This window comes from Colobus angolensis, unplaced genomic scaffold (genome assembly GCF_000951035.1).
Source record: "Colobus angolensis palliatus isolate OR3802 unplaced genomic scaffold, Cang.pa_1.0 Scaffold1, whole genome shotgun sequence".
In the NCBI taxonomy this organism is placed as follows: domain Eukaryota; kingdom Metazoa; phylum Chordata; class Mammalia; order Primates; family Cercopithecidae; genus Colobus; species Colobus angolensis.
In genome coordinates this window covers 2252048-2272025 of record NW_012110918.1, presented here as the reverse complement: position 1 = coordinate 2272025, position 19978 = coordinate 2252048, and the positions used below count along the sequence as shown (strand labels likewise).

General features: G+C 47.7%; 1 protein-coding gene across 1 annotated transcript in view; it reads right to left on the bottom strand.

Moving 5' to 3' along the window:
* The window catches only part of PRKCA (protein kinase C, alpha), a 363042-nt gene that overhangs the window by 54183 nt on the left and 288881 nt on the right, over positions 1 to 19978 (bottom strand). Inside the window, exons 9-13 of the mRNA XM_011930418.1 lie at positions 17218 to 17355; positions 14091 to 14264; positions 11206 to 11297; positions 8286 to 8348; positions 7250 to 7388 (exon numbers count right to left, since the gene is read on the bottom strand). Coding sequence (XP_011785808.1) covers positions 7250 to 7388; positions 8286 to 8348; positions 11206 to 11297; positions 14091 to 14264; positions 17218 to 17355 — 606 coding nt within the window. The remainder of the gene's footprint in view (positions 1 to 7249; positions 7389 to 8285; positions 8349 to 11205; positions 11298 to 14090; positions 14265 to 17217; positions 17356 to 19978) is intronic.

Genomic DNA, 19978 nt, shown 5'->3' with positions numbered 1-19978 from the left:
CAAGGTGATGCCTGGGGTGGGTCATGCTGGGTGGAGGGAACGAGAAGAGGAACTGGCCTGAGGATGGAGGTGTCTGGCAAATTGGAGAGAGGAAAGGGAGCTAGTGCAATGGGTCTAGAGAGATCCGGAGGTGTGGACGGCAGGGGAAGGAGGTCAGGGAGGGAATGGGGGGCCCAGTTGCTAAAGGGTCTTGGGGTGCCTGTGAAGGCTTTGGCTTCTCCAAGATACCTAATTCAGAGCCCTGTGCACAGGGCCTGCCCCCGCTTTCTCCCATTCATTCCTCCCCCATCCCCCAGTTCTTACTGTCATAGTCTCTATGCTCTTTGGGACCCTGGCCCCTCAATCGTGCTCTGACAAATCCTTGACTCCCTTCCTGCCCCACTCACTCATTCCCAGTACCTTGAGGGTCACTTCTAGGAGGCTCAGCTGCCTCCCCTAGACAGCCCCCAGTCCTGAGCACTCCCTTTTCTCCCCCTACCAGGCCTGCTGAGCCTTGCCTGGGAGTTACCGTCGATGTGCACCCCGCCCCACGCTTTCCCGGCTCTGGGGTCTCTGCTGTCTCATCATGCTCCCTGTGGACCTCCTTCCAAACCATCTCCCACCTGCAGGGCTGCAGCGGCCCTTCCTGATGTCAACCTCTGAAGATGCAGACCGGCCAGGGAGGGGATTTCAGCTTTCCTGCCACCATGAGGTCTCCTGTGTGCGCTTCACCTTCCTCCTGAAGCTGAGGGGGAAGGGTGTCCTTACCATGGTCAGCCTTCCTTCTGTTTACCATAGATGTCCTCAAAGGAGGGTCCTCTGCCGATGCTCACACTCACCCCATCCCAGCGTCATTACCGACACTGCTCTCTCAGGGATCACTGGCTCCCTGTGGCTAGATCTTCTGCCCACCCCACCCCTGTCTGCTGGACCTCCACGGTCCCTGGCCACCCTGAATTCATGAACACTTACCTTCCTTGGGGTCCAAGAATGAGACCACTGTCTAGTGCTTCCCCTCTCTGGACATCCCTTGGTCTTTTTACCTCCCATCTTTAATATGCTCCCCTCAAATATTAATAAGACTCTTGACCTCAAGAAGAGAGGTCACAGGTGATAGCCCATTGGCTGAATTTCATCTGTATACATATGTTAAAAAACATATGTTAGGGCCAACTTGGAACAATTAGGTGTATTTTACATAAACATGCAGGAATCTGGCTGCTGTCCCAGGCATCACTGAGCTGGCATTCCTGTAGGGCGGGAACACAAAAGCTGTGACCCCAGGATGGCTCTCCAGCTCTCTGGACCCATGCAGCCCCCTGTCCTCCCAGGAGTGTGTCCATCTGCTAACAGGCAGCTGGCTGCAGGGCAGGCAACCATGTCTGCAAGCTTCTTCCCTGGAAATTTCAGCCATGTTGGAGGCACCATCTGTTACTGCTAAGAATACTGCCTCTCCACCTCCTGAAATCCACTGCCCTCCAAGGCTGCAGTCACTGATTTCCAGCTGCCTCCAGCCCCAAGGCCCTCCTCCCAGCTCTCCTTTGGGCTCCTCTTTCTGGCCCGGCACCCCCAGGCATGGCAGCACCCAGCACTCAGGGGGCACCCTGAACGTGCCAACAGATCAGTGCCCATGTGCTGGGGAGGGGCTGGCGTGTGGCTGGATCACCCTTGGTTTCTAAGGGATCTCCCTGGGGTTAACAGCCAGAATGCAATTCCGCGTCACTCACTGCATCTCTGATCATGACTCAGGTCCCTGATTCCCGTTGAGATGAGTGAGCGGCCAAGAAAACATGGCCCAAACTGAGTGCTCACTTTTACCTGCTTTTTCTCCCATATCTCTGGAGACAATGCAACAGGTAGAAAGAATGTACGTGCTCCTGTCAGAACGTCTCAGATCCAAATCCCATCTTTGCTCTTACCAGCTGTGTGACCTTGGGGAAGTCACTGAATTTCTCCTTATGCATGAAATGTGGCAAGTCAGAAGTGCTCGGGGGGGTTGGTGCAGAGCAGTCAGTGCATCAGGGGTGATGTCCTTTGTGTGTGGTCTAATGTAGCACCCGCCATAGCAATGCTGTGAGGAAGACTCTACGTGGAACATTTGAAAAAGCTTCACTTCAGCGCCAGGCACAGTGGCTCAGGCCTGTAATTCTAGCGCTTTGGGAGGCCAAGGCAGGAGGACTGCCTGAGCCCAGGAAATTGAGACCAGCCTGGGCAATATAGTGAGACCCCTGGCCCTACAAAGAATTTTCTAAAATTAGCAGGCATGGTGGCACATGCTCGTAGTCCCAGTTACTCAAGACGCTGAGGTGGAAGGATCACTTGAGCCCAGGAGGCTGAGACTGCAGGAAGCTATGATTGCCACTACACTCCAGCCTGGACGACAGAGTGAAACTCTGTCTTTGTTTTTTTTTTTTTGAGGCAGAGTCCTGCTCTGTCGCTCAGGCTAGAGTGCAGTGGCACTATCTCGGCTCACTGCAAGCTCCCCCTCCCGGGTTCACACCATTCTCCTGCCTCAGCCTCCCAAGTAGCTGGGACTACAGGTGCCTGCCACCACGTCTGATTAATTTTTTGTATTTTTTAGTAGAGATGGGGTTTCACAATGTTAGCCAGGATGGTCTCGATCTCCTGACCTCATGATCCACCCGCCTCGGCCTCCCAAAGTGTGAGCCACCACGCCCGGCCGAAACTCTGTCTTTAAAAAAAATAAAATTAATAGAACACAATTATATAAAATAAATAAAATGAAAAGCTTTGCTCTCACTGCAGCAGGGGGTTCTCGGGACACAGGCCAGAAGCAGACACTCTTCCTCCTGCTGCGTCTCTTTCTTCCAGGAGAGCGTGTGCAATGCTAGTGTCTGGAGTCTGATTCTTGGCTGCTGGGAGCTACTTGACTTGTGACTGGATCTCACACATCCAAAATAACTAACTTTGAGAGACGGATTAAATCCAAATAAAGCCTTTGCTCGGCCTGCTCAAGGACTCTCATTCACCCCGAAGTATTCTTTCTATGTCAAAGCAAAGAAGACCCTCTGTCAGCTTTAGGAGTCATTTTCTGGTGAGTGCTCCTGTGGGTGTCCATTTCAACTTCAGACTGTCATCGGTCAGTGACGTTTTCCACCTCAGTGTGGCTTCGCTGGCTAAGGAGATGCTACAGTACTAATCGATTTCAAGGTTTTTGAACAAACAGCCATAAATACTTAAGCCTCCGCTTTGCCTATTAAGGAAAATGCCATGCGAGATAATGATTTTTGTCTCTGCCTGACAGGAGTATTTGCACAGAGGACAAGATTATTTTAACCTTTCCACACATTCTGAAACCTTGAACCTATTTGATCTTTCTCTATTCTGTAAGTATCCATGTGGCCAAATAGGACAAATTACTGAACACTCAGGAGGAAAAAATGCTAGCAAAAGCTGGAACAGGCTAGGCATAGGTGGTGGCATACACCTGTAGTACCAGCAACCCAGGGACTGAGGCAGGAGGATGCCCTGAGCCCAGGAGGTTGAGGCTGCAGTGAGCTGTGGCACTCCAGCCTGGGCAACAGAGTAAGGCTCTGTCTTAAAAAAAAAAAAAACAGAAAACCCAGGCAGGGTAGTTCACACCCATAATCCCAGCACTTTGGGAGGCCGAGGCAGGTAGATCACCTGAGGTCAGGAGTTCAAGACCAGCCTGGCCAACATGGTGAAATGCTGTTTCTACTAAAAATACAAAAATTAGCCAGGCTTGGTGCCTGTAATCCCAGCTACTCAGGAAGCTGAGGCAGGAGAATCGCTTGACCTGGGAGGTGGAGGTTGCCGTGAGCTGAGATCACGCCACTGCACTCCAGCCTGGGCAACAAAGCAAGACTCCATCACACACGCACGTGCGTGCGCGCGCACACACACACGCCAACAACAAAGGTGAAACAACCTAAAGTGATTATTGATTGATTTTCTAAAGCAGTGGTGCCTGATGTTTTCAATGAAAGCCGACTGAAATCCACATATAGATTTTTGTTCCTGCTGGTCAGTATGATGTCACTTCTTATTAACTGAAAACACTTGGAGGGCAAGGGCCATATGATGTATTTTTGTATCCCTTGTGGCACCACGCTTAAAGACAGAAAGCACGCAGATGCTGTCTGGACATGTGAGTCACTCAAAGTTTCGAGCAGTTTAGTGTAGTGAGCAGTGCAAAGGTTTGGAGGTGACCTGGGCTTGCAGTCGAAGCCTAACTCTGGCATTTCTCAGTAACATGGCCTTAGACACGTTACTAACCACCTCTGTCACCTCATCTGAAACACAGGTCTGATGCTACCTCCCTGTGGGGCTTGTCATGAGGATTAAATGAGAGAAAGTTTATTTTATTTATTTATTTTTTTGAAACGGAGTCTCACTCTGTTGCCCAGGCTGGAGTGCAGTGGCACAATCTCAGTTCGCTGCAACCTCCGCCTCCCAGGTTCAAGCGATTCTCCTGCCTCAGCCTCCTGGGCAGCTGGGATTACAGGTGCCCGCCATCACGCCCAGCTAATTTTTGTATTTTTTAGTAGAGATGGGGTTTCACTATGTTGGCCAGGCTGGTCTCGAACTTCCACCTCAATTGATCCATCTGCCTCAGCCTCCCAAAGCACTAGGATTATAGGCGTGAGCCACTGCGCCCAGCCAAGAGAAAGTTTATCATGTGCCTGGCACACAGTAGACAATAGAAGGTGGTCACTTCCTCTATTATTGCTTGTACAGTAGATGTAAGGAGGGGAATGAAGGCTTCAGATGTGACAGTATCCAGAGTGAGAGCAGAGTATTCTCTGTGTACGAAGATGCCTGAAGTTACCAAGACATGCCAGAAGTGTGTTGAGGTGCCCCTGCTGAGGACGGTGGGGAGGTTCTTCAACACATAACGAGCGTGATAGACTAGGTCCCCTCTCCCCTACAGATGTCCGCATCCTCATCCCTGGAACCTGTGTATATATTACCTTTATGCAGTAAAAAGGATTTTGCAGGGGTAAGTTAAGGATCTTGAGCTAGGGAGATGATCCTGGATTATCCAGGTGGGCCCCATATAATCCCAAAGATCCTTGTAGGAGAAGAGGGAGGCTGGAGGGTTGTAGTTGGAAAAGACAGAGATTGCAAGATGCTACATTGCATGGAGGAGGAAAGAAGGCACCATGAGCCAAGGAATGCAGGTGGTCTCTCGAAATTGGAAGAGGCATGGATGGCAACAGGTTCTCCCCTAAAGTTTCCAGAGGAAACCAGCTCTGCCCACAGTTTGACTTCAGCCCAGTGAGGCGATTTTGGACTCTGATCTCTAGAACCACAACATAAATCTGGGTTATTTTAAACTGCTGAGTTTGTGGTTATCTGTTACAGTGGCAACAGGAACTCATACCGTGAATGATACCGAAACGCGACAATGAATAAAGACACAACACTCAAACGGACAAAACTTAATGTTACGGAAAATTTCATCTCTGCCGGACACTGTTGCTCCTGGTGTTATGAGATAGCTGAGGTGTTACTGAACATAAGGAGTTATTTGTCGGAACAGGAGAGACCTGGTCTTAATAGAGATGAGGTTCAATGTCACCTTTATTCCTAAAAATGCTGCCATTCCCCGTCACTAAGCTTTTACAGCATCTGCTGAATTGTTAAATGAAGCCTGAATGTCTCATAATCACAGCCTGCTTAATACCTGTCATCTAGTAACAGGCTTTGGAATAAATACTACATCAAGAGGTTGCATTTCTAACAGTACCCTGTCTATTCATATCTGAAAAATAAGACTATTTAATTTCACCTTGTGTCTGGAAGTACTAACAAGGGAGTTCTTTTAGGGGAAAATCCCAGTAAGTTATGCAGTAAGATCACATATCACCCCTAGCCATGCGATTCAGAATTTAAATTTCTAAATGAAGTCTATGTGTCCAGTCTTGAAATATCATAAAAGTAAAAGGTCTTCACAAAGGAAGAAAAAGCAGCTTCCCTTTGGGAATAATGACTATGGAGTGTCTACCAGATGCAAAATGTTGTATTAGGCACTTTGATCCACACAGCAATTCTACAAGGAGGATATTATCCCCAACGTGCTGTTGAAGAAACGGGGTTCAGAGACATTAAGTAACTCACCTGAATCCCCACAGCCTGTAAATAACCGATTCCAGATTGAAGCTCACACTGGTCTGACCTCTGAGCTTGTGGGTGCCTTTTTCACTGTCCCTACTGTCTCTGAGATAAATGCACGGGGTAATCTGTTGAATACATGTGAGGCCGGCTGCCAACAGCTCATCTGAGGGCTGTATGAAGAGCTGAAGCCGGCTCAGCTTTGGATGTGTTGCTCTCCATCATGTTGGGGTTGAGATGGGAAAAAACTGTCGCGTCCACAGGACTGTGTGTGGACGGAAAGGTGGCTCTACAGTGACAACCCATTCTATCATTGGCATGTGGGATGTTTCATAAAACAGGAAAAAAATCCTCAGTAAGTGTTGTAACAAAAACAGAGCAGCACGGCCGCTGCTGTCAAGATACAAGTCTCGGAACCATTTTGCTTAGAAGCACACTGATACATTCTTCCTAGGCCAGACAACATGCAGTTTAGAACAGTCATCACTCCGATGCTGCTAAAACGCCATCACTGCAACCACCTTCTCACCCTGCTTTTCAGGCAGAGTATTTTCACAATCAGTTCCCTCCACTCAACAGCGTTTTCTTTTGTAGGGGAAGGGCTGGGGGGACAGAGTCTCGCTATGTCACCCCAGCTGCAGTGCAATGGCGTGATCTCAGCTCACTGCAACCTCTGCCTCTTGGGTTCAAGCAATTCTCCTGCCTCAGCCTCCTAAGTAGCTAGGATTATAGGCATGCACCACCACGCCCAGCTAATTTTTTGTATTTTTAGTAGAGACAGGGTTTCACCATGTTGGCCAGGCTGGTCTTGCACTACTGACCTCATGATCCACCCACCTTGGCCTCCCAAAGTGCTGGGATTATAGGCGTGAGCCACCACGCCCGGCCAACAGTGTTTCTTAAATGATTTTGACCATGACCATGTAAGAAATACATTTTCCCGAGCAACTGGTTCACATGGAGCAAACAATAGTTCCAGGAAGCAAGACACAACCTTACTATGTGCAATGGGCTCTCCTCTTTCCTCTATTTTCGTCTGTTTTGTCCAGTTTATCCATTAGTGGTCACGACCATGCAATGACTTCATGATTCGCCAGTGACCCCATCTCCCATGAGAGTGCTGTGTTTACAGCTTGGGAGTCCCGGTCTAGAAAACGAGCACTGGAGTTCCTACCTCTGGGGCGATGTAATCTGGAGTCCCACAGAAGGTCCTGGTCGTGACTCCATCCATCATGTGTTCCTTGCACATCCCAAAGTCAGCAATTTTGATATGTCCTTCTGAATCCAACATGACGTTATCTAACTTCAGATCCCTGCAAAGAACCAGGTTAAATCAGAGTTCTTCCCATGACATAACATGGTTTGCTTTGGAACTGGTGAAATAGAAGGATATTTGAATACCTGTCAGCTCAATGGCAATATTAACTATAAGTCCCTGGAGAGCAGTATCAGGAGTTACTGTGTGTTGATATCTTCAGAGACTAATATTGTGCCTGGGCTATGGCAGGTGCTTAAATGCATACTGAATGGATTGGTAAACGACTGGACTAGTGATTCCCAATCTTGCCTGTGTCTGTGACTCTAGAGATTCCAACTGAGCACATCTGGGGAAATCTCAATCATTTGATTTATTCATGTCCCACACAGGGGGCCTGACACACGACCAGGTTTGCAAAATCACGGGTTTAGAACCACCTCACTGGGTCATACACATGTCCCTTCCATTCTGCCTGTGCCATATATCCTTCTAATTATGCTTCAATTAATACTGGAAGAAATTCTTCCTTCTTTGGCACCAGACTTTCAGCGCAGCTACTAACAGGAAGAATTTAATTCAATAGATTTCTTTCCTTGCCTCTCCCCAGTTCCCTGTGTTCCGCTGCTGCTGCACATCTGTAACAGGAATTGTTTCCATTGCTCCCTGACCTCCATTCCAAAGACAAGGCGGTGGAAGGAGCTGTCAATGGAGAGAAAAATGTGTTTTCTTGTGGAAAAAGTAGAAACAAGATATAAAATCTTTGAGGTCTAGAAATCAGAAGGTGACTCTGATTTGCCTCCAGGGTGAGGAGGAAGGTGGGTCCCAGCAGGTCTCTGTTCCTCCTGGGGGGTTATCAGCTCTGCGTCTTAAGTCGCCATTCCAGAATGACATGGCCACAGAAGCCCTGCTAACCTCTCTGCTGAGCTGCTGGTAGGAGGGCTTCAATACACACCTATAAATGATTCCTCTTTTATGAAGAAAGAACAATCCGATGGAAATCTCTGCCGCATAGAATCTGCAAAAGAAAACGGGCTTCAGGTTTCTCGCTTGCTTCTTTAGATGCCTGTATACTTTTCATTCTCAAGTTCAAGCATCAAAGAGAGAAAAGAATGTGGGACCCAGAGGCTTTCAGAGACCAGCATCGCCTGCACGTGTTCTTCCAGCCCCCGGTCCTCCTTCCATCACTTTGTCCTCCAGTCCATCCGTCAATGAGACAGCTAATAAAACCAATGAGGCTGGCTTCTTATTTTCGTATGGGGAAGGTGGACAAGTAGCTTATTGCCTGCAGAGTAATTTCTAATACAATCATTTAAAGAATGGATACCAGTTAGACTATTCTATGTCAGGAGTATGGCAGAGTAGAGAAAATTTCCATTTTCCTATTCACTGACAGAATACACTGGTGTTTGAAAGTATAATACAATTACTCCCTGGAAGGCAAAGTATAGTGGGTGATGAACTCTTTAGCTAGTGTTTTCATTCCTTCCAAGTGTTGGAATAAATGAGACACACATCATGATTCATATCTGAGTTTACTCTTTTAAATAATTCATAATAAAAAGCAGTAACTACCATCACTTCAAAACCGTTAATAGGTTAATAGCGGAAACTCAGATTACAAGGGGGCGAATATTTAAAAATCTGCATAGCATTCAGGAGTCTCTGAAGTCCAAGAAGCCACAAGACTGTGCCTGTGCAAATATCACATGCAGAAGGCTCAAAGTAAGCACATGTGTCTACACCAGCAGAGAAAAAAAAATCTCTAAAGACCAGACCAAACCCTTAACGAGGGGCCACCTCTGAAGGCTAGAAGAGTACAGGAAGGGGGAGGGTGAAGAGATGGGATTACTACAGGTGATCTTTACATTATTTTTCATGCTTTTCTAAACTTTTCTGCAACACAAATAATATAATGAAAGGATACTGGACCAGACACCTTTACGTTACTTCATAACATAGGGTGACTCTGTGCTATCTGCTCTTTGTAGTCCTGTGTGACCAGACTTTATTTTACAATCTGAGTATTTTAAGGCTTTATAACTACAACATAAGACAGAAGAAAAGGACAGGCATTTCTGAAAACTGAAAAGGAACAATAAGGGCAGAAAAATCCCCCTTCACACTTTTAAAGCTTGCAACCAAAGATTTCCCTATTCCGCCTTCAGTTAATCTTCCCTAGGGTGGATAATCCCCCGCAGGCCAAAAATTCTTCCAATGTATCTCTTAGGTGGCACAGCAGCCAGAATCCTATTAACAGCTGCTGACTTCATTCATCAGGGTACATGCCCACGAGGCCTCCTCACTGGGGAACTAAACTCGCCCTTTGTTTAGGCTTGCTCCGCTGCTGTTTCCTGAGTCTTCCTGGCCCCTGAGAGGTGAGATGATGTTTCCAGCACCAAAGTCCCAGCTCCCCACACCCCTCAGATGAATCTCTCATATTCACCTGGAGCCCACGTCTTCCTCCTGTGCTGCCAACTCCCGCATCCCGTCATGCAAGGTGCGTTCCAATAAAACGTTCTTAACTGAGCTCATGAATCTACCCCCAAACCACCTCCTCCTTGGTGGCTGCCCCTACCGAAGCCTAAAATGGGGTCTCACTGGAAGAGGTTTCTTTCTTCTCTCCTCCATAGTCAGTAAGTTCTGCTTTTCTTCCTCCAGGATGTTTTTCAAAGACACTTATTCCTCTTTGGCTCCAAGGTCAAGCCGTAACTACAGCTCCATTCCTTCTCATCTATAAAGGGCCTGCACCAGCCTCTACATTCCCATTCATGCTTCCTTCTTCCCCTAGACAGAGAGCTCTGCAAAAACTGAATCTGACGGTGCAAGCCCCACTGCAGTGCCTTCCCTCTTCTGTCCTCCACAGCCAGGCTCCTTACCAGGCTCTTCACCCAAAGCCCCACCTACCAGGCTCCCCCCAACTCCCCCACCCTCAAATAATCTCAGAGCATCTCCCACACCTGAAGAGCTGCAAGGCTGCTTCCCTGGACTTGCTTCTGCCTCTGCTCACACCTCTTCCTGGAAGGCTCTTCCCCCACCTCTGAGCTAGGTATTTCCTGGGGATGCACTTCCCTCTCCCCCTGATTTTTAGGGGCTTATGTGGTATCCTGTGCAAGTCTCTAAAGTTACAGCAATGCACTATTAATTGTTAGGTGACTTTTCCAACTCCAGGGTGGAGTGTAAACTCCCTCCAGAAAGGGAGTACCTCGTTCCTTTCATACCCCAGTGCCTGGTGCAGAGCAGGTGTGTGATAACCATTTGTTCAATAGATAAGAATGACTCTGTCAATGAGGGTGGACCTGGGTGATGAGGGGACATGGCACCGTCTCCAGTTTATTGGAAATATTGGAAATAGAATAAACTGCTCCTTAGGAATCATCTTAGATGGATCCTACCAGTGTATCTGCCCCCACCTCCCATGTTTAGGTTTATTCAACCTAAAACTGGGCAGAATCCCACTTTCCCATTTCATCCAGCAGAAGTTCCCAGTTGAGGCTGGGCATGGTGGCTCACTCATGCCTGCAATCCCAGCACTCTGGGAGGCTGAGGTGGGTAGACAGCTTGAGCTCAGGAGTTCGGGACCAGGCTGGGCAAGATGGTGAAACCCCATCTCTACCAAAAACACAGAAATGTAGCCAGGCGTGGTGGTGTGCACCTGTAGTCCCAGTACTCAGGAGGCTGAGGTGGGAGAATCACCTGAGCCCGGGAGGCGAAGGATACAGTGGGCCGAGATCGCGTCACTGCACTCCAGCCTGGGTGACAGAGTGAGACCTCCATCTCAAGGAAACAAAAAAAAAACCCAAAAAACAAAAAGAAAGTTTTCAGTTGGTAGAACTTGGTTGCTCAAATTAAGGAACTTTAAAAATAATACTCACACTGCTTGTGGTTCCTTAAATTTTCCTACTTGCTGAATGTGGTACATGAGGTCCCCACCGTTGACATATTCCATGACGAAGTACAGCCGATCCTGCAGACCAAGGTTCAACACGTGAGCAGGGCTCCTCCCCAGCCAAGTGGCTTCCTTTACTCTTCACAGGTTGTGTTTTGCTTTCTCATTAGTTAAATGGCGACTGCACGGGCAGATCTGCTCAGTTTAGAGCTCTTTAACGTTTTTTCCAAAGAAAGAATAAGTAATAAACCCTACTGCATGAGGGCCTTGGGAAGTATAAAGTCATTACATAACCCTGAAATAATGGCTCTCCATCAACGTGTCTGTGCCTTCCTGTTACATATGCTCTCTATTATAGTAATGGCCTCAAACATTCTTCCCTATTTTCCTATCCATATAATAAATTTCTAAGTAAGGGATGGTGTGAGGAATCCACATAAGGCAATTATTTCATTTTAACTCGTGCTTCCTCATGATCCAAATGTTTAAAGCCTGGTTTGCGGTGTCTGGGAGGCATGCCATACTAATGTAGTATTGTGTTTAAATGAATATTCCTGAAAACACATCTCTTAGGCTTCGGATGACACATGCTCAATGGTACTGGACATGGGACAGAGGACTCTAAATGGAGAGGCTAATCAAATGTTCTTTTGCATCTGAAATATGCCCCAACACTGTTTTTCTATTTTCTCTGTCACTGGTAGGTTAAGTGTTGGCCCCATGATTGGCATGTATCATAGACCCAAACAAATCTGCATATTCATGAGGACATTATGCTGCGACAGACAGGGAGACGGAGGGGTTTAACAGTGAAATAATGACCTCTGCTCTCTGCTAGAAAACATCCCCATTTCACAGAGGCTATTAAACATTAAAGTGCTGCACAGGGAGAAAAAAATGACGAAGCTGTGCTAATAGCCAGGAAGCAGCCCTGGGAGCCCCAATCTCTAGTTTTCCTGTTATGAACTTTAATTTCATCTTCATGTCTTTGTTTTGTAGCTTTCCAGAGCTTAATCAAGGTAACCAGGGTTACAGGCTCTGGGCTGGGATTCAGAGCTGCGGTTGTCTCTTCCGAGCATGCTGCTCTCTCGTCTCTCCCTGGTGTGACTTGATTCAGAGTCAGTGGGAACGACTGGGAGCAGGAAGCTCATTGAGCTGCCAGCGCTAGGCTGACACGTAGTGGCCGGTGCCGGATGCCACAGCCACTGCTGCACACCCAGAGGCTCCATGCGGCTGCAAAGCCATTTGGAGATTCTAAAACCCAAAAGCACCAAGAGGCTTCTCCCAAGAGTTTTCAGAGGCATAAGACAGAAAGTCGATCTTTGATCAATGGGCAGTTGAAAATAGTAATAATCGCATCAATTATAGCTACTGATTATGGAGTCATATTTAAAATGGACAGCCTCTGAGGAGTGGAAAGACAGGCTTTGGCAACATCTCGCTATGGTGCCATCTAAACATCTCTGTTTCTTGTAGGCCACTTGCAAACCCTGCAATGGACTGATGAGTGCTCTGGAATGTTCTTTTTTGTCCTCTATTTAGTTTTACTTTATGACAGAGCTCAGCAAACTTTTTCCCTAAAGGGCCAGACAGTACGTATGTTAATACTTTAGGCTGTGAGGGTCTCTTGCCGCGACTCAATGCTGCCTTCGTGGTTCAAAAGCAGCTGTAGATGACAGATACAGGAAGGAGTGTGGCGATGTCCCAAAACCGCTGTTTATGGATGCTGAAATTTGAATGTCACGATATATGACTCTTTGGATTCCCTTGTCGTGACCTTTCCTAAACTCATGGGCCATAGAGAACAGGCCACAGTTTGCCAATCCCTGTTGTGTGCCACTGAACAAGAACATGCTCTCTTACAAAATCAAATCTCCTTATGCTCCAATGCCACGTTTGGCAGCTGAACCAGTGATTTTAAAAAGCCAAGACTGTGGCCGGGTGAGGTGGCTCATGCCTGTAAGTCCAACACTTTGGGAGGCTGAGGCGGGTGGATCACCTGAGGTCAGAAGTTCAAGACCGGCCTGGCCAACATGGTGAAACCCTGCCTCTACTAAAAATACAAAAATGAGCCGGGCGTGTGGCGGGCGCCTGTAATCCCAGCTACTGGAGAGGCTGATGCAGGAGAATCCCTTGAGCCTGGGAGGTGGAGGATGCGGTGAGCAGGGATCGCACCATGCACTCCAGTCTGGGCAACAGAGTGAGACTCCATTACAAAAACAAAGCCAAGACCGTGAGTTATTTTTTTGTTTTTGTATCCCCAAGTCTTAGCACAGTACCAGGCATGGAGAAAACCTTTCATGGAAATGTTTGCTGAATTAAGGCGAGGCACAGTGACTCACACCTGTAATCCCAGCACTTTAGGAGGCCAACGTAGGGGGATTGCTTGAGCTCAGGAGTTCAAGACCAGCCTAGGCAACATGGCAAAACCCTGTCTCTACTAAAAATACAAAAATTAGCTGAGTGTGGTGGTGTACATCTGCGGTCCCGATAACTTTGCAGGCTGAGGCAGGAGGATCGCCTAAGCCTGAGAAGTTGAAACTGCAGTGGGCCGTGACTGCGCCACTGCACTCTAGCCTGGGCAAGAGAGCAAGATCCTGTCTCAAAAAAAAAGAAAAAAAGAAAAAAGAGAAAGAAATGTTTGCTGAATTAAATGACATGAATGCCGAGCAGAGGACATCACAGAAAAGGCATGCTCCATATCTACCAGAGAGAGAGGTGGGAGGTGGTCCCCAGTCACCTCTGCTTGACATCACATCACACCTTTCTCCAGCCTTCTCCAAAGGAACAAGGATGCTAAGAAGCTTTGGGCTGAGGCACAGCCCTGAGAGCTGGGTGCTGCATCACAGAAATACACCCCAGGGTCCTTACCACTGTCTGGAAGCAGGAGTGCAGCTGTGTCAAGAACGGGGGTTTGTCAAGCAGGGCCAAGACTCGCTTTTCTACCATGGTGCACTCCACGTCATCATCCTGAATCACCACATCCTTCTTCAGGATTTTGATTGCGTACAGTTCTTCTGTGCCCTTCCTATCGGCAAGCATCACCTGAGAACACGTCAAGAACAACCTGAACACTTGTAAGCACACATCTTGGGGGCGGAGGGAAGGAACCAGGCCAGGTGATGGCTCAGTGACAGTTTGTGCACCTCTGTCAATGCAGGATATAATAATATTAAACTTTATGTGCAAATTTGGAAATTCTACACATCACTACAAATTCAGTCCCTTCAGCATTTGCATAACTTCAACGCTGCCAAGATTTGTAAATGGTATAGGCCACCGCCACATGATGGCACTGTTTTGGCTGTGAAAATGAATACTCAACATTCTGTATCAGGATTAGTCTGGAATTACGCACATTTTTCAGGAGTATCCTTAAAGTGAAAACTGACTGACATTTATAATCCCACAAGTCAAGAACCTAGGCTTGAAATCAGTTCCCAGGTCTATCATGAAATGTGGGGTCACAGAAACCAAATGGAGACGCAGGCAAATTGCTGAAGACCCCATGTCAGTATCTCTTAATGATTGTATTTGTTTACTACAAGTTACCATTTAATTTTTAGTTGTGAAAACTATTCATCAACCAGCATTTCTGAGCATCCCCTCTGTTCCGAACACTGAGAAATAGTAACACACAGTGAACCCACTATAGCTTTTTGGATGCAGTTGTTTTTAAGGAAGTAGAAACCAGGTGAGGACTGTGCACTGTGATCTGAGAGACCAAACAGATGCCTCTTTATCAGCTAAGATGGACCCTAATGTCAGAGGCGTTTGAACCAGAGCGACTCCATCTTGAATAAGGGATGGGAAAAATAAGGCTGAGATCTGCTGGGCCGCATTCCCAGGAGGTCAGGCATTCTTAGTCTCAGGATGAGATAGGAGGTCAGCAGGGCTGGTATCACAAGACACGGGTCAGAAAGACCCTGCTGATAAAACAGGATGCAGGAAAGAAACCGGCCAAAATGCACCAAATCCAAGATGGTGATGAAAATAACCTCTGGCTACCCTCACTACTCATAATATGCATTATTAGCATGCGAAAAGACACTCCCACCAGCGCCCTGGCAGTTTACAAATGCCATGGCAATGCCCGGAAGTTACCTTATATAGTCTAAAAGATGGAGGAACCCTCAGTTCTGGGAATTGCCCGCCCCTTTCCCAGAAAACTCATGAATAATAAAACCCTTGTTTAGCATATGATCAAGAAATACCTATAAGTATACTCAGTGAAGCAGCCCCATACTGCTGCTCTGCCTGTGGAGTAGCTGTTCTTTCGTTTCTTTACTTCTCTAACAAACTGACTTTCGCTTTATTCTATGGACTCGCTCTGAATTCTTTCTTGCTTGAGGTCCAAGAACCTTCCTCTTGGGATCTGGATCAGGACCCCTTTCTGGTAACACTAAAGTTAAGGAAACAGTTATCTATGGGTTGTGAGGGTTCAGGGCCCAGCTGGCATGGCAAATTTCTAAATCCCTACAGCTACAAGATAAACCACTCTTGCTAAACTCCTCAGCAGTAGGAGCTACCAGGCCCCTCCTAACTCTGATTGACAACCCAGATCACTATGACTCAGACTGGACAGAGGACCGGCCTTACAAACATTCTTTTCTATGATGCATCTGCAGGCCTTAAGCCAGTTTCAGCAGCTTGCAGAGCCTGCACACAAACTGTTTTTGTGTCCTGTGGTTCACCTTTTGATCTAAAAAGCCAAATTCCACCTTTTTAAATTTTTTTTTTTTTTTGAGACAGAGTCTCGCTCTGTACCCCAGGCTGGAGTGCAGTGACGTGATCTCGGCTCACTGCAAGCTCTGCCTCCCAGGTTCACGCCATTCTTCTGCCTCAGCCTCCCGAGTAGCTGGGACTACAGGCCCTGCCAACACGCCCAGCTAATTTGTTGTATTTTTAGTAGAGATGGGGTTTCATCGTGTTAGCCAGGATGCTCTCGATCTCCTGACCTCGTGATCTGCCCGTCTCAGCCTCCCAAAGTGCTGGGATTACAGGCGTGAGCCACTGCGTCCGGCCCTTAAATTTTTTTTTTGAGATGGAGTCTCCCTCTGTTGCCCAGGCTGGAGTGCAGTGGCATAATCCTCGCTCACTGCATCCTCCACCTCCCAGGTTCCACTGATTCTCCTGCCTCAGCCTCCCGAGTAGCTGGGATCACAGGTGCACACCACCATGTCCAGCTAATTTTTGTATTTTTAGTAGAGATAGGCTTTCACCATTTTGGCCAGGCTGGTAACTCAAACTCCTGACCTCAAGCGGTCCGCCTGCCTTGGCCTCCCAAAGTGCTGGGATTACAGGCATGAGCCACCGTGCCTAGGCAAATTCCACCTCATTTTAATGCTAAGTCCCCACCCCAAAGTGAACATGAGATGCATGTTACATATATGTTCATCTGCTGTACCTGTGCTAGGCTTCCCTCACAGATATGTATAGCTTTTCCCCCAAACCTGTTGAATATGGATGACTCTACTGTGTAACATGGACCCTGTGAGGCATAAAACCCAACCTGCCCTTTCTCTCATCAAAGAGAGGGCACCTTCATTTCACACCACAGACTTTCTTTTCCAGGTTTGCAAACTGATATCACCAACAAACCTCTCCTTTCTACCATTTCGCCATCCTGGTGGCTCCTGGATGACTGTACAAATCATGGGGAAATCTTTTTTTGAGACGGAGTCTCGCTCTGTCTCCCAGGCTGGAGTGTACTGGCACGATCTCGGCTCACTGCAAGCTCCGCCTCCCAGGTTCACGCCATTCTCTGGCCTCAGCCTCCCAGGTAGCTGGGACTACAGGCGCCTGCCACCACACCTGGCTAATTTTTTGTATTTTTAGTAGAGACGGGGTTTCACCGTGTTAGCCAGGATGGTCTCGATCTCCTGACCTCGAATCACAGGGAAATCTAATGTGCTGTTCTGGAAACTGTGGGGAGAACAAAATTGATTCGACATTCTCTGCAGAAGCCCCTCCCATTTGCAGATGACTGTCCTCTTACCTTTCCAAAACTCCCCTTCCCCAGCACCATGAGGAAATTGAAGTCGGTGAGTTTCACTCGGTCCAGGTTGTTGGAAGGTTGTTTCCTGTCTTCAGAGGGACTGATGACTTTGTTGCCAGCAGGGCCAAGCTTGGCTTTCTAAATAACAAGCACAAATGGGAAACACATGGGTCATTTTTCTGGGGAAAGAGTGACAGAAACCACTGCATTGTAACTGAGTTTGATGTTTGCTTGGAGGTGGGATGGGGTGAGAAAAGGAACTAAGGGTGAGGACTGAATATCTGTTCAGATATCAGCGGCTACACTCACCCTACGGGGAAAGTCTGCAAAGTAGCAGAAAACTGCTCTCCCTATCAAGAGACAACTCTTTACATAGTCAGCCTAGAATTGATGCGTGGGGATCCGTGTAGGGCTGGTTGGTTGTAATTCTAGTATGTAAAAGTTGACTTCTTGGGAAAAACAGTGCTTCGGGTCCATTAACATAATAAAGGAAATAAACTGTGTACGCATGCTTTTCGTATTTGTAGATTTTCCAATTTAAAATTAATCTGCATAAAGGAAAACTTGTACCCACACCAAAAGGGAGGAAAATGTTCTCTGGAGAGGAACTGCTTAAAATGGCAAAGCCATTCGGATGATTCATTGCTATTTTCAAATGCACAGTAAGAACAGGGGTTGGGTTTTTTTTTTTTTTTTTTGATTTTTGTTTTTCTTTAAATCAAGAGTTGAACTCACAAAAAGACATGGTGATGCGCATAAGAAGAGATCCCAGCACTTTGGGAGGCCAAGGCAGGTGGATCACCTGAGGTCTGGAGTTTGAGACCAGCCTGGCCAACATGGTGAAACCCCATCTCTACCAAAAATACAAAAGTCAGCTGGGCATAGTGATGCGTGCCTGTAATCCCAGCTACTTGGGAGGCTGAGGCAGGAGAACTGCTTGAACCAGGGGGGTGGAGGTTGCAGTGAGCTGAGACTGCACCACTGCACTCCAGTCTGGGAGACAGAGTCTCCCAGAAAAAAAAAAATAAATAAATAAAAATAAGTGCAAGGCACCCTTTGTGCCTGAAGAATATCTGGTCACTGCCTGGCGGGTGAGCTACCAAAGGAGTTTTTAGAAGCTCTAGTGGGAGCCTTGCCCTCACGAGTCTCACCAGGGCCTCAGAGTTCATGTCAAAGGCAAAAGGTAAAAGGGCTCAGCAGAAAAAGAAGGTAAGTAAACCCACAGGACAGGAAGTCTCACTGTCGCCGAAGGAGCCCTGGAGAAGCCTGGAGTGGGCTGAGGCTCCCAGCACAAGACTCTGAATTTTGAACATCTGTCTGACGGGGAGGAGCTGGTTGTAAGAAGCCTCCGCTGCTGGCAGGTCCAGGACCCTGGCCCTTGGCTAGACCTCCACAGCCGTATCCCTGAGCCCTAGGGCAATGATTCTTGCCTTGGATACATTCTTTTTTTTTTGACATGGAGTTGTGCTCTTGTTGCCCAGGCTGGAGTGCAGTGCAGTGGCATGATCTCGGCTCACGGCAACCTCCGCCTCCCAGGTTCAAGCGTTTCTCCTGCTTCAGCCTCTTGAGTAGCTGGGATTCGCCAACACGCCTGGCTAATTTTTTTTGTATTTTTAGTAGAGACAGGGTTTCGCCACGTTGGGCAGCCTGGTCTCGAACTCCCAACCTCAAGTGATGTGCCCGCCTCGGCCTCCCAAAGTGTTGGGATTACAGGTGTGAGCCACCGTGCCCAGCCCATTCTTAATGGAAGGGTGCACCTCCCTCCCTAGTGCAGCAGACCTGAGCTCTGGAGCTCTTGCCAGGAACTCACTCAAGTCAACACCTTGGTGGTTACCAAGATGATGGTGAAGGAGGTAAGGAAGGCACTCAAGGGGCTTTACTATGGACCAGCAGCAGAGAAGGCTTCTGAGGAGTCATCCATCGTCCCTCCTGGAGCATCACCATGCCTTCATCCTATACGTACTGACTGAGCCCCCTTGTGCCCTCCTGGGGAGCCTCTGCATTTGCTGGAGGAGACCCTGCTGACACAGGAATTCAGCAGGACTGGTTTCACAAGATACAGGTCACAAAGAACCCCTAATAAAACAGTATGTGGTGAAGATGCCAGTCAAAACCCACCAAAAACAACAAGGCAATGAAAGCAAGGTCAGGTCTCCTGGGTGCTGGTCATATGCTAATTATAACACATTGGTATGCTCTAGGAAATGCCCGCCGGCACCAAGACAGTTTACAAATGTCATGGCAACATGTGGAAGTTACCCTACATGGTGTGAAAGGGGAATCCTCAGTTCCAGGAATTCCCTGCCCCTTTCCCAGAAAACTCAGGAATAATCCACCCCTCGTTTAGCATTTGATCAAGAAATAACCACAAAAACAGCCAACCAGCAGCCTTCAGGGCTGGTTTGCCTATGGAGCAGCCACCCTGTTACTCCTTCGCTTTCACTTTACTCTGCAGGCTTGCTCTTGAATTCCCTCCTGCCCAAAGCCGAGAACCTATGTGGCCTCTTAGGCTGAACCCCAATTTTGGGGTTCACCCTGTGACTGCCAGCTGTGTCTAGATTCCCAACCCTAACAGTACTCGGCATAGGACATGCACTCAGCTCTCTGGTTGAACAACTACAGAATTGAAGCCCAAATGTGCTTATCAGATGTCGTGCTGTTGGGTGATGCTTTTCTCTGATAAGAATAACTTGCTCGTGGCCAGGCACGGTGGCTCATGCCCGTAATCCCAGCACTTTGGGAGGCCAAGGCAGGTGGATCA